Source organism: Scatophagus argus, chromosome 4 (genome assembly GCF_020382885.2).
Source record: "Scatophagus argus isolate fScaArg1 chromosome 4, fScaArg1.pri, whole genome shotgun sequence".
NCBI lineage: Eukaryota > Metazoa > Chordata > Actinopteri > Scatophagidae > Scatophagus > Scatophagus argus.
The window spans coordinates 2,715,110-2,728,027 of NC_058496.1; the positions used below are offsets into that span (position 1 = coordinate 2,715,110).

At 45.0% G+C, this 12,918-nt stretch overlaps 2 protein-coding genes across 3 annotated transcripts; one reads left to right on the forward strand and one right to left on the reverse strand.

Moving 5' to 3' along the window:
• The first annotated feature begins 50 nt into the window (after positions 1 to 50).
• slc7a4 (solute carrier family 7 member 4) lies at positions 51 to 6,985 on the forward strand. Its single transcript, XM_046386835.1, has 5 exons — positions 51 to 1,232; positions 2,450 to 3,513; positions 3,607 to 4,313; positions 4,490 to 4,598; positions 5,768 to 6,985. Exons 2-5 carry the CDS (start codon positions 2,532 to 2,534, stop codon positions 5,971 to 5,973), a joined length of 2,004 nt encoding a protein of 667 aa, XP_046242791.1. The 5' UTR covers positions 51 to 1,232; positions 2,450 to 2,531; the 3' UTR covers positions 5,974 to 6,985.
• A 1,385-nt stretch (positions 6,986 to 8,370) lies between these two features.
• On the reverse strand, positions 8,371 to 12,892 carry ccdc157 (coiled-coil domain containing 157). Of its 2 annotated transcripts, none has more exons than XM_046386834.1 (10): positions 12,645 to 12,892; positions 12,407 to 12,557; positions 11,605 to 12,304; positions 11,448 to 11,525; positions 10,920 to 11,089; positions 10,652 to 10,828; positions 10,406 to 10,574; positions 10,015 to 10,154; positions 9,804 to 9,898; positions 8,371 to 9,697 (listed from the first exon to the last, which is right to left on the reverse strand). In XM_046386834.1, the coding sequence occupies exons 1-10, from the start codon at positions 12,890 to 12,892 to the stop codon at positions 9,439 to 9,441; spliced, it is 2,187 nt and encodes a 728-aa protein (XP_046242790.1). In that variant the 3' UTR covers positions 8,371 to 9,438. The 2 variants fall into 2 exon arrangements, with proteins under 2 accessions (XP_046242790.1, XP_046242789.1); XM_046386833.1 differs by having other exon boundaries at positions 10,006 to 10,154.
• Positions 12,893 to 12,918: the final 26 nt, after the last annotated feature.

Here is a 12,918-nt window from a genome sequence, read left to right on the forward strand (position 1 = left end):
ACTGATGCTTTTGCGAGTCCCAGAATGTTTTGTGTAAATCTTATTGCTGTAGCACTGTTCAAAGTTATTTCATCAGGAGGCTTCCAAGTCAAGTCAGATTTATTTATATAGTCAAAATTACAAATCACAATACCAGTCAATGTCCTTAGACTGGTGATTCAAGGACCCCCTCTTTAAAAACCTCCACCTGTTTGTGGGTAGTTTGATTAGATAACAAAAAGAAAAGATTCTTGCAGTTGACTGTCTTCACCTGTGAGGCTCAGTCTCAGGAATGTGTGTTTAACCAGACTATAGATTTGATCAGCACCTTAAATCGTAACTTCTCCCTGTGGAGGAACACAAACCCAAACCTGATGTGTCTTAAACTGAGGTTGACATGATCTTTTATGTTCATCACAATTGGACTTTTATAACCATCTTCAGATCATAAGGACCATTAGAGGTCCAGACTTCCGTTAAGCCCCTGACTAGCAGGTTTCATTTCACATCTCTCTTCTTTAGGCTCACTACTGACCAGATGTAACAGACATCTGAAGGCTCCTGAAGGCTCCGTGGTCGGACAGCATTTTGATGTGCTGGGCCCACACCTGCTTCATCAGCTGTCCCTTGGGGTAAAAACTAAATGAAACCATCGGGCTTGTTTACCTTTTATCATGAACACAATGGGTTTTTTTGTTGTTGTTGTTTTTATGACAACAACATGTTGTTGTTGTTGTTATGTTTTTTATGTGGCTAACAGACCTCAATAGAAGACGTCCCTTAGTTAATATATTTTTATCACGTGGCACGTGTCCTAATTATGATCTTGTGTGCATAAGATAAAATAAAACATTAAATAATACGTTATCTCTGAGGACCCGTAAGGCTCCAACTTAACATGTTGCACAATGTTTGTTTTCTGCTGTTTTTACTTTGCCAACCCTAAATGCTAACTTTTCTTACACAATACGCACGATTGTCAGACAGTCTCAGACGATTTATATGCGACCCACATGGTCAAGGTCCGGGGACGGCCGGCTCTCCTGCCCCTCTGAGTCCTGGGTGGGGCGCGGAGGGGCGGAGAGGAAGTCCTGTCAGCAGGACCGGAGAGGTGACTACGCCTTTAAGCCGTCCAGGCGGTGCGTGTTGGTTTTATTCCTCGACGCACCTTCTGCTCCATCACCAGACGATGTACTTCGGCAGCTCCTGGCGACGCCGGACTCGCAGCACACATGAGACCCTGAACAACAACGGTAAGCGACGATGAACTTCTGCCGTGTCTCCTGTCGTTTCCCTCTGTGTGGTTGCAATGGGAATCCCGTTCATGGATCCCACCTGCCTCGCGAAAGCGGACTGCGGTGTCGCTCTGCGTGTCCAGAGCATCCCGCACAGAGAGGAAGCTCTAACGAGCCTCGTTTTGCGTTTCCATTTTGTTATAAATGATTGATGTTGCATTAAAACGACGCTAATTGTCCTCGTCGGCCATCCCCCGCACCGCATGCGGTCACGGATACAGTCTGAAATGAACATGACGTGCAAACGGCTGGTTTAATGGCAGCGGTTTTATTTCTAGAGGGGAATAAAGCGTTACGTAATTGTAACGAAGGCATCCTGTTTTCGCCGTGTGCGTGTCGAGGCCAGCAGTCGGATGTTGCACCGCCTGGAGGATGATGCTGCTTTGCGGTGAGAGGATTAAACGTTAAAACAAACAAACAAAAAAAACACGCACATCCTCCTTCGTTGGTGAATTTAAAGCGTTTATCTCACACATCAGCGTACCGGATTCCTTTAAGATGACGTGTGCCGGCCCTGCGATGAGCGCCCAGTGATACAATACATTTTAAAGAGTGAAAGAGCCACGTAGACGGTCTGTTCAGGTGGCTGGCTGATTCCTGGGATTAATTGGACTATTTCTTTTATATCACTTACTCCAAGTTAATATGTCGTTTTTACTGCTACTAAATATAACGGCTGTGCAATCAGAAATGTTACCTTTAGGTCTCCTGTATAAAATTAAATATAAAGTAATAATAATTCCTCTCATTTAAATAACTTCATCTTTCCATTAAATGACCATCAGCATATTCATTTATTTATGTTATATGAATTAAAATGGTTTTAAATGTAAGTACTGACACTATTGTTTTCATTGTCCAGACTGCGAGGATGAAGAGCTAATTTCCTTAAACACAGAGGCCAAGCTATTCTGTGTCCAAATTGGTTTAGCACAGACCCACATGTCTGTCTGCATTGTGTGGGATGTTTCAAGCCAAACACCAGACCCCACCCTGCAGACGTATGACAGCATGTCCAACCAAACAGCAAAACTGTGAACATAAAGTGCATTTAGTTCAGTCATCATTGTGTGGTTCCTGATGTGGCCTGAATGTGGCGTTTGGAGGTTAAAACATTCAGACCACATAAACACGCAGCAGCTTCTACCGCTCTGATGTACTTGTTTGTCTTGCAGGTCAGCGTCATAGACAGGTAATGGATCAAGCGTGAGTGTCACAACACCATCCTGCCCAGCTGGCCTCTCTGACTCCATAACCATGGCGACTTGTCCGAGGGGCTGCGCCCCAGCGGTGCATCTTTGTCAGAAACTGAACCGACTCAAGACCCTGGAGGATGACATGATGGTCACGTCGCTGAAACGCTGCCTCTCCACCCTGGACCTGACTCTGTTGGGAATCGGTGGCATGGTGGGCTCCGGGCTCTATGTCCTGACAGGCACAGTGGCTAAAGACATGGTTGGGCCTGCTGTCATCATATCCTTCCTATTTGCAGGCATTGCTTCTCTGCTGGCCGCCTTTTGTTATGCAGAATTTGGGGCACGCATCCCCAAAACAGGATCTGCCTACATGTTTACCTATGTCTCTGTCGGAGAGATCTGGGCCTTTCTCATTGGCTGGAATGTCATTCTGGAGAACATGATTGGCGGCGCTGCTGTGGCACGTGCCTGGAGCGGCTATCTGGACTCCATTTTTAACCACGCCATCCAGAACTTCACGGAGACACACATTATGCAGTGGAACGTGCCCTTCCTTGCCCATTACCCCGACATTCTTGCAGCAGGGATTTTAGTAGTTGCCTCATTCTTCATTTCGTTTGGAGTTCAAGTGTCTTCTTATCTCAACCATATCTTCTCCACTATTAGTATGGGTGTCATCATTTTCATCCTGATCTTTGGCTTTATGCTGGCTGAACCAGCCAACTGGAGCCAGAAAGAAGGAGGTTTTGCACCTTTCGGACTTTCTGGAATACTGTCGGGCTCTGCCACGTGCTTCTACGCGTTTGTAGGTTTTGATGTAATTGCGTCCTCGAGCGAGGAGGCAAAGAACCCACAGAAGGCTGTTCCCATTGCCACTGCGATCTCCCTCGGACTGGCAGCGTCTGCTTACATCCTGGTCTCTACAGTGCTCACACTAATGGTACCCTGGCATACGCTGGACCCCAACTCTGCTCTGGCGGATGCTTTCTTCCGACGTGGTTACAGCTGGGCTGGAATTGTTGTGGCAGTGGGTTCCATCTGTGGTGAGTGTCCATCTTTGACAGACATGTACATTTGAACTGGCTGACAGTGCTGTGCTTTGACTTCTCATAATGATTCTCTGTTCCCATTTCCAGCCATGAACACCGTGCTGCTCTGTAATCTCTTTTCCCTCCCTCGCATTGTGTACGCCATGGCAGAGGATGGGTTGTTCTTCTCCATTTTCGCACGGGTCAATCCGGTCACCAAAGTCCCCGTCAATGCTATATTGGTGTTTGGGTTGCTCATGGCCACCATGGCTCTCATCTTTGATCTGGAGGCCTTGGTTCAGTTCCTGTCCATCGGCACCCTCCTGGCATACACGTTTGTGGCAGCAAGTGTTATTGTGCTGCGCTTCCAGCCTGAGAAAACCAGCTGCAAGGGAACCGCTTCCACAACTCCAAACCCTAATGCTGAGCCTGCCCCTGACGCCTTGGAGTCTCAGACCATAACCGAGGACAGCGGGGAGCTGAAGCAGTACGAGTCCTTCTCTGACAAACTCCAGCTGGTGGAGAGGCAGAAGACAAGAGAGCAGCGTGGGGTGGGGCAGCTGAAGGCCTACTGGGAGCCGTACCTGGGCAGGCTGCTTGGGGAATGTGAGCCGGGCGAGGTGGTGGCCATCTGCGTGCTGACTCTGATTGTGAGCTCAGTCTCCCTTTGCGCTGTGCTCGAATTCGGAAGGGACCAGCTGCAGCTGCCAATCTGGAGCTTTGCAACACTGCTGGTGATTTTTAGCTTAGCGTTTGTTTTCAGCCTGGCGCTCATATGGATTCACGAACCACAAACCAACAGCAAAACATTCCAGGTGAGATCCTCACAACTCTGCGATTGGATGATGCTGTCTCTCACTTGTAATTTGCTTCTCATAATTCTGGGTGGGGTGCAGATTAAATGCATACACTCACTTGAAGCCAAATGTTATTGTTGTGAAAAGTGCGTTACCCGTGATTGGCGTATGTCTGATGTTTTATTGTTGTATAGGTACCTTTGGTTCCACTGACTCCGGGTGCCAGCATCCTCATCAATGTATTCCTTATGATGAAGCTCAGTCCTCTAACCTGGGTTCGATTCACCGTATGGATCGCTATAGGTGAGAAGGCACCAGGCAGAGAACACAGTGGAAAACCTCATCTCCCCTTTTGCATAGTTGTTCAAACATATTCCTGTAAAATAAATACACTTTTTGTGCAGCATATAAGGTGGCAAAATGGATTTCTTCAAAGGTATACACAAACTCTGCATTGTGTGTTGTTAAGGTTATTGTGGCTACTTAAAGGTTGTGCAAATGTCTCTCAGTAAGCAGAATGAATAAACATCTCCCTTCGGGTGCTAGTAAACCTAATGTATGTATGTGCCAGGTCTACATTATCAGATTAAACATTTTCTATATTGTAGGGCAGTAGAGAAAGCTTTTCCTCTGAGGATGTAGCAGTAATGCCCTGTCAGTAAAGGGGATCACTGGGGAAACATGATTAGCTGCATTAGCTTTAAGCTTATCTGGACCAGTAAACCGTTTAAACACCTCTGTCAGACTGGAACAAGTTAACAAGATGCACACGCATGGAATGTTACATTTGACAGGGGCCCGGGCTTGGCTCTTTTCGTTTCCCTGGAGAAAGAAACGGCCACTTACCTTCCATAATGGCCACTGAAGGGAAAAAATGTGGGATTTCTTCATTCGACTCAGAGTTAAAGCCATCAATATTCCACCAAGAGTAAATCCAAGCTGATTAAAGAACTGGAATTTCAGTGATTACGGTAAATGTGAAGCTTTAGACATATGTAGGGCTTCTGAAAGACTTTTTTATCTATGGGGATGTTGGCCTTTCAGTCAGTCATCGTATAAACAAACAACATACAACACCAGTTGGATGGATTGCCATTAAACTTAGTATGCACACATTCACACGCCCCTCAAGATGCACGTTAAGTTGAGAGTAGTACAAAAACAGGTCAGACACTCTGGCTTCATCTGCATTTCTCGTTTGTTTGGATTTAAGTTTCTGTTCTCAGGCCTTTTACAAGATCAACATTTGAAGCAAACCTGAGGGCTGAAACTTCATCTGAGCAAAAGAGACTATAAAATGTCTATTTCAGGGTTTTATAGCACAGATACATTGATTTTGCCCACAGAGAAGAAAACATCAACATTTAACAACACAAACCTTTGTTTTTGTCCAGCCTTTCTCACCTGTGCACAGTGCACCTTGACTCGAAAGTCATTACAGTTGGATGTGTTTCGTGCTGCTGTTTTCCCAGGTCTGCTTGTGTATTTTGGCTATGGGATCTGGCACAGTAAGGAGGGCACACGGGAGCTGCAGCCCAAAGACATGGCCGCCCGCTACGTGGTGCTACCCAGCGGCAGCCTGGTAGAGACAGTGCAGTCTGTCCAACCCGATGGACAAGTGGACCACATCAGCCCCTCCACTGAGTCCACAGCTGAGGACCACGCAGGAAAGAGATGATGTGTGACCAAACATAGTCAGTACTACTGCCTGGTGTTTTCTCTTGTGTCCCACTCATACGCTGTACTATTACTTGTGTACTCTGCATCTCACTCCCTTTAGCGCGTGACCGGCCTGCCACAGTCTGTACTTGTTGCTCTGCAAATGTTAGAACACCACAGGGGGGGATGCACGCTCTCCGTCTGGTTGTGAAGCATATTTGTATTTTATCTTGTAACACTCGAATGTACAGTAGAGAGCTTTATTACTGTCCTGCACACTGTAATGCATCAATGTTGTGCTATATCCTTTAAGACCAGCTCCTTTCCCGCAACTTCGCCAGTTTGTCAGCATCCATTTTGTTATAAGGTGCTTTTTTTGTGACAAACTGTGCTTCTAGTTAAGCACATACACTGGATGGGTTTCTTTTAAAGGTATACTAGGCAGGGCAGAAACCAAAACATTATATAGACTTAAAGAGTTACCTCTAGTATAGCTGTTGGTCAGCAATGTTGCATAAAGAGCTGCATGTCAGTGTGTTTGCCCGAGGGTGGGGCTCAGCTTAGCACACACAGGCAGACCACAGAGGCAAGCAGAGGATGGGAGGAGAAGGAGGAGGTGTTAATTTGCACTTTTGAATTTAACTGCCACAAAACCGGAAAGGAAATCAGTATTTTAGTTGTCACATTCACAGTTTTGTCACCCCTAATGTTGCTCCCTCTCTTCGATTCGCTCGGCTGTCGAGCCGGGGAGGAAGGGCCAACTAATTTTGGTGTGTTTTCAAACAGCCATCAACAAATTCTGCATAGTATACCTTTAAATATTAACCTTGAGAGGAAAATCAACATTCACAAACTGTCATCTTTGGAAGATTTCATTTTGACTATAGTAAGCATCATTTGTTGCATGTGTTTGTTTGTTTTTCAGTTAAGCAGAGGAATGCACAGACTTTTGTGAGTTTGCATTTTTGCCTTTTTTCTCAAATTCTTCTCCCCAAAGCCTCAGGAGAAACTTCAGACTCTCACCATTTGAATCCTCTCAGTCCATTACCTCCTTTTGGTACTCATAGCCTGCCCTGACAATAGTGGTTTCTTCCAAATCATTTAGTCACATATTCTAATTGATGTATTTATTTTTCTGTTATTACTTTGGGTGTTTTGCTTTTATACAGGTCTAATTTGCTTCACTTTTTTCTGAGTTTCCCTTTTATGCCACTTCTGTCATTTTTGTGTGTCGTGGTATCTGAGTTGTCCAAGTTATGTCTCCATTAAGAGCTCGTGTTCACCTTTTAAGTGGCTGAACAACACTTCAGTGCTTCACTTAATCTCCAAAACCTGATCCCATGACCCCGTTCTTTTTTGCGTCACTGATCTTGTTCTTGTGCAGTCTTTTCTCACGCGCAGCCCTCTCCTCTTTTCCCCTGTTGGCATGAGATTAGAAATCAAAACACAGAGATTACAGAACTTTTACTTTGTCATATGACGGACTTCCTGAGATAGCCTGAGAGATAATTAGATTACTGGATATATCCATAAGACAAGCACAAACCTATTGAGTTCTTCACACACAGGGTAGAAGGTTGGCGGGCAGGCAGACGCTGGTGGTTGCATTAAACCCGGGATGTGCTTCATCTCACTGCGGCGTCCGTAATCCCAGCAGATTTGCAGCAGTCTGCAGCCTGACCTAGATTAGAGAAAGGCACACATGTGAGAACGCTCAGATAACATTCCCACAGCCTGCACTTGTAGACAGCAGTGTCAGCAAGTGAACATGAGGCTTTTTGTACCGATCAGGTAAATGTACTCACTTTTTAAATTTCGGTTTGTGTTTGCATGTGTTACATAAGAAACCAATGGCCTTAAACATGTTGTAACCAATGCAGACTGAATTCCAAAGTGAATCACTCTCAGTTGTTTCATTTATTGTCTGTTAGATAAATACACACACATCTTCATGACTTCTGATTATGAAACCAAAACACAACTATCAAAAAGGAGAATTTTGTACAAGTTTGCACACTGAAAACTGCTACCTGGTGTTTTTTGTCTCAGTCGTGCTTTTGATGTCAGGGCCAGTGACGGATATTGTCTTCGGGGCTTTTTTAAGCAGAACATTCTTTCACAGTTATAAATTAACCAGTTCTTTTATTACTTCTGAGTGGTATTGTATTCTGTACTTGCACATTTCTCAGATCTTTCTGTTATGGTGTATGTCTGTAAAAAAAAATGCAAAAGACTGTGTTATATATGAAAAATAAATGTTTTGAAGCAGCATTTGCAAAAAGTCTGACTGCAGTATTACTTCAAAGAATCACACCCTGTAAGGTTTAGAGAACATTAGTTATGAAGATGGTATTTAATTTGCCTCACAGCGTTCACAGTAGCTTTCATCTGGTGTGTGCACAAGATGCACAAGAAAAGGTTTTTATCGGTGCAATAACTCTCTTTGCTACACTTTATTTCAGAACAGACATGAATCATTTCTTTTTCACTTGTCTATTACATAATAAAGAAGTGAACATTTCAGCCCGCCACACTTCTCGATTAACATGACTAAATGCCAGTCAGGCGTAGTGCTGATGTAACGTTCACTGACATCTGTGGCTTAAGACTAACTTCAATTACATGCTTGACAACATGACTGTATGATTAACCCAATTAGCGGTTGGACCCTCAGGGCACAAGCTGTCGCGTGAATGACTGAAAGTATTGATCAGGTGCTCATTTAGGTATAGCAGATCAAAGTGAAGATGACTTGTAGTGCCAGTCAGTTACGAGTACTTACTCGTTTTCATTATTTGTCAGGTTAATGAAGACAAAGATCCAAGAGCAAATACAAAATGTTTTTCTGACACGCTAAGTCTCTCGGGCTCCCTGCTTCCTGACTCAGGTTACTCACCTGAGCTCATGACATCTCAAAATTCCACTCAATGTTGGACATAAACACAAACATGAGCCGCGTCGACTCAGTGATCTGCATTACATGTGGTCTTCGTTTTGGTGCACTATCAAGGATTTACAGACAGACTATCTTAGAGGGCCTGAAACAAAGGTCTGTGTTGAGTCGGCCGAGCATGAATCCTGTGTTTCCTTGGAAACTCCCCACACCTCCCCACCCTTGTCAGACAGCAGCTAAAAGCTATCAACACACCTGTCTACGTGTCACTGTTTGTCAGTCAAGGTTGTACAAGCCACACATTTCTTTAGAAGCAGATCACATTTCCAGAAAGCTAATGCGCAAAGGCTTCAGTGTCCTATTTGTTCATAGCAGTCTTCCTTCTACACAGTAGGCTTATTATGCATTTGATGTAATAAGAGATGCAAGGCCAACAGTGGTGATCGACTGTCAAAAGTGTGTGTGATGACAATGTAAAAACCTGTGAGAGTCAGTAAGACATAATAATGTTGGGGAATATTCCTTATAAAACGCTGTGTTCTTCATCTCTGCCACTGCAAGGCTGACTTCTGTTTGAATGCGCAAACGCCTTCATTTTCTCCTTTGATTCACGCTCCTGGAGTGATCGAGAAGGAAACCACCGCGTGTTGTTGTGCGGCTTTTGGCAGCAGTGGAGCCCGAGTCGAGGTGGAGGGTTTGAAGGTGAAGCTGCAGGGATGAAGGGGCAGCGGTGGCGGCGGCGGACACACGATCCCCTGACCCAGCTGACTCCAGACCACTTTCCCCTCGTCCTGCTTCCCCCGCTCTGTCACTGTATGCCCCTGTATCCCATGCTGCACTGCTGCTCTGCCTGTGGCACAAAGCAGGGAAAAAGGCAACACACAAGATGATGAATTATTTACAAAATGTATGCATCATGCAACCTGTGATCCAAAGCTACATTCGTGGCAACTTACAGCCGACTCTTCTGGGTTTGTGTCGGGTGATTTTGTTGTTTTGGTGATGGGCTGGTGGACAGAGAGAGGCTCCAGGTTTGCTGAAGTGAGACTTCCTATTGACATAGATTTGAGTGTGTTAATATCATACCAGTAACATCCACAAAAACATGAGTAATACAGGTGAATTAAGTGAATATATATTGTAACATTACAAATTCACCCGTCCTACCCTGCTGCCTTTATTTTGCGCTCTTTCCCTCAGTTTCACAATGCTGGTGTGCAGGGTAGCGTTTTCCTGCTCCAGAACTTTTATTCGAATGCTATTTGCCTGCATTTGCTGCTCCATGTCCAAAAGAACGTTTCCTGTACCTTGAAATTGTGGAACGAACATGTTAACAGCATGATTACAGTACTCAGAAAAAGAAGCAGTTTGGAAATAAAAGACTGGATGCAAAATTCTTATTTTATTTTTCCAAAAGATACATGTGGCTTGAGTAGCTAAAGGTTGCTGTAGAGGAGTGTAAACACACTCACTCAGTGCTGTTTGTGGAAGCATGTTAGGGAAGTGTCATTCAGTGGGTGGCTAATATCTTACAGACAAATATTAAATAATTGCCTACTCTGTGGTTGTGCCTGAGCCAGAGGGCTGAGCTCTGGGAAAGCCACCAGCAGTCTCTCCCTCTCATTTAAGGTTTGCATGAATTGCTTCAGCTCAGCCACGCTCTTCTTCAGCTCGCCTACGTTTGTTTCTAGCGTCTGCTTCTGCATTTGTAGCTCTAAGCACAGGTCCTGTAGGACACAAGCATCACCACATGAGCTACAGGGCTTCAGAGTCTTTACTGCGAAATGTCTGAAGTCCAGTGTACCTGCTGCTGAGTGAGCTGAGTCCACGTTTGGTCCTTCTCCTCTGACATCTGTTGCAGCTGGTTGCGTAGGTCGATCTGCCTCTCCTCCCTGTCTGCCAGCTGCCTCTGCAGCTCCTCGCACTCTTCATCGAGAGCGTCAACTCTCTTTAACAAAGACTGCTGCTTTGCCTGCATCGACTGGACGCACGACAAGCACGACACACAGGTGAGACGGTCCTGCTGTCCAGCTCAAAACAACAAATAATCTGGCGTGTGTCATGACCCTGACCTCTTGCTGGCGACAGGCGCTGTGGTACTTCGCCTTCTCTTTGTCGAAGTGGAGTTGAGTTTCAGAGATTTGACTCTCTAACTGCTGGATCCTCTGTTGTAGTTTACAGCAGGCCTCCTCCTCTGTGTGCAAGGTCCTCACCTTCTCCTGCAGTGCATTCTTTTCATTCTCTGACACAAAATAAAACCATCAGTCGAGGAATGTGACAAAGTACAAGTACTGCACTTAAGTTTATGCATCTTTGTACTTCCACAAATATTGTACTTTATAACTTAACATTTGTCTGACGGCTTTAGTTACCTTTCAGACTACAGCATGACAGACTGAAAACCTTGAAAATGTACTGATTTCAAATTAGATTTTTTTCTGATGAGCTGAAGGATGAAGTGTTCCTTTATGCTTGAGAAAACCCTCCTCTTTCTTCAGCAGAATACATTCTTTAAAAACCCTTGTGGACTAACTGGAAACTGTCACAAAACACTGATGATATGAATATCATAAGAAAGGTGGTTGTGATGTGAATCTTACCAAGTGCCTGTAAAGTATCTTGCTGTATCGTTACTGTCTCTTTTAGTTTGGAATTATTCTCCTCCAAGCGCAGAGTCTCTGTCACAAAAATATACAACATATTTGGTAAATGTGATCTCAGTGAGCTCCCATCTTATTTATTCTGAGTTTTCTGCACCTCTCTTGAGTTGTCGTTGCTCCTCTTGTAGCCTTTGCTCTGTTTCTTTCATGGATCTCTGTGCTTTCCGCAGTGAAAACTCCAGCTGCACTATGTTTGCTTGGTGTTTTTCCATCTCCTGCTTGAACTCTTTCTGTCTTCTTTCCAGCTGAGACTTGAAACCGTCTCGTTCCGTTTCTGCTGCCACTAGTCTATCCTTAAGGGGCTGCACTGTACCCCGCACATCTTGAAGATGCTTTGCCAGCCGGCGTATGTCTCTGAGCTGCTCACAGGCCCACTGGGAGACATCAGCTGCTGTCATATGTCCCATCTCCAGGGTGTCCTCCACAGCTACTAAGAGTGGCTGCAGAGATGAGGGCAGGCCCTCGCTCTGAAACAGTTCCACCAGAGCATCCGCTGTTTGCCTCAAAATGATTTGCACCTGATGACATGCATCGCAGGGAACAAGGGATGACTGAACTGTCTGGCAACTTGCATTGTGGCTTTCAACTTTAGGGTGACCTGAGGTGCTGTGGGTAGGACTGGAGGATAAATGATTTTGTGGTGAAACATTAAAGGAGTTTGTTGAAGCCTGGCCAGACAAGCAGCGTATGCAAAGGTCACTCCTTGAGCTCATTTGGTGGGAGACAGACGAAACTGACCCTGTCTCATCACAGTCAAATGTCTTTTCTTTTGTCTCGTTTTTGTCTTTGTTGATCCCCTAAAATGAGAAAAAAGGTATTGAGATCTATCAGTTCTGTGTTCATATTTTGGCATTCTCTTAACTGTTTTATCTTTGGTTAAATAAAGCTGCTTGCCTCACCTTAAGGTTGGTGAATCGAACTAAATTACTCCAGTAGTTTCTGACTACAAGACCAACTGAGAGGCATCCTATCTGCCGGGTTTGCTCCCTCCTGCGGCTGCAGCTCAAGCGCTCAACATGGGCATTGAAGCTTTGTAGAAGAAGCAGTAGCCTTGTTCAGGAAGAGGAGCGACAAAAGAGCCGTTTTAGTCTTTCAGTTTTATGTGATGATGTGATATAACGTCAGGCTGTGTATTACCTGTCAATCACCAGCTCCAGTAACACAATGTGGGAGTGCTGATTGAATTCATCCTCCCCATCCACAAAGTCATACTGCTCCAGTAGGGCTACCATGTCCAGGTTACAGGAGAGTTTATCGGGGAACTTCCAGGAGGAAAAGCGGACCGGTCCGGTTCTAGAAAAGACGTCCAGAGTCGCACCCTGAAGGTCGACGAGGTCTTTTCGAAGGCTTTCGATACAGTCCTGACGGCCCAACGACTCACTCATGTCTAACAAGCCGGACTATTTTATGT

What these genes read in the sequence shown, in the direction of transcription:
- slc7a4 (XM_046386835.1), top strand. Translation starts at nt 2,532, where the DNA reads ATGGCGACTTGTCCGAGGGGCTGCGCCCCAGCGGTGCATCTTTGTCAG. An exon ending in GGCAGTGGGTTCCATCTGTG is followed by an intron (nt 3,514 to 3,606) that starts GTGAGTGTCCAT and finishes TCCCATTTCCAG; the next exon opens with CCATGAACACCGTGCTGCTC. An exon ending in CACCGTATGGATCGCTATAG is followed by an intron (nt 4,599 to 5,767) that starts GTGAGAAGGCAC and finishes CTGTTTTCCCAG; the next exon opens with GTCTGCTTGTGTATTTTGGC.
- ccdc157 (XM_046386833.1), bottom strand. Translation starts at nt 12,892, where the DNA reads ATGAGTGAGTCGTTGGGCCGTCAGGACTGTATCGAAAGCCTTCGAAAA. An exon ending in TTCGATTCACCAACCTTAAG is followed by an intron (nt 12,305 to 12,406) that starts GTGAGGCAAGCA and finishes TTCTCATTTTAG; the next exon opens with GGGATCAACAAAGACAAAAA. An exon ending in GCGCCTGTCGCCAGCAAGAG is followed by an intron (nt 10,829 to 10,919) that starts GTCAGGGTCATG and finishes TCGTGCGTCCAG; the next exon opens with TCGATGCAGGCAAAGCAGCA.